General features: G+C 60.9%; 1 protein-coding gene across 1 annotated transcript in view; it reads left to right on the plus strand.

Annotated features, from left to right (window-relative positions):
• NEURL4 (neuralized E3 ubiquitin protein ligase 4) overlaps positions 1–425 on the plus strand; it is a 12,660-nt gene that overhangs the window by 7,705 nt on the left and 4,530 nt on the right. The window contains exons 19-20 of the mRNA XM_010847334.1: positions 9–111; positions 209–307. Of these exons, the coding sequence (XP_010845636.1) occupies positions 9–111; positions 209–307 (202 nt within the window). The remainder of the gene's footprint in view (positions 1–8; positions 112–208; positions 308–425) is intronic.

Below are 425 nucleotides of genomic sequence, written 5' to 3' on the forward strand. Positions count from 1 at the left end.
CTGGCTGTGTCCAGGGCTCCACAGAGTGACCAGCTGGTGTCCAGCTGTGAAGTGAGGCGCGACGGGCAACTCCAGAGGATGAACTATGGCCGGAACCTGGAGAGGCTGGGGGTGAGGCAGCTGACCCCGGGGCCGCAGGTGGGCCTGGGAGTGGGGGCAGCGGGGAGAGGTGGGCTGAGCCCTTGTCCTTGCCATGCCTTGGCCCTAGGTGGGAAGCCGTGTAGGCATTCGCCGAGGGGCAGACGACACAATGCACATCCTGGTAGATGGAGAGGATATGGGTCCTGCAGCCACCGGCATTGCCAAGGTAGACCCCAGACCTTCCATGGACCTGGAGGAGGATCAAGGTCCTCTGCTAATTTCTAACTTCTGGTCTGTGTGCCCACAGAGTGTGTGGGCACACAGACCAGAAGTTAGAAATTAGC

Source organism: Bison bison, unplaced genomic scaffold (genome assembly GCF_000754665.1).
Source record: "Bison bison bison isolate TAMUID 2011002044 unplaced genomic scaffold, Bison_UMD1.0 scf7180017864249, whole genome shotgun sequence".
Classification (NCBI taxonomy): Eukaryota; Metazoa; Chordata; class Mammalia; order Artiodactyla; family Bovidae; genus Bison; species Bison bison.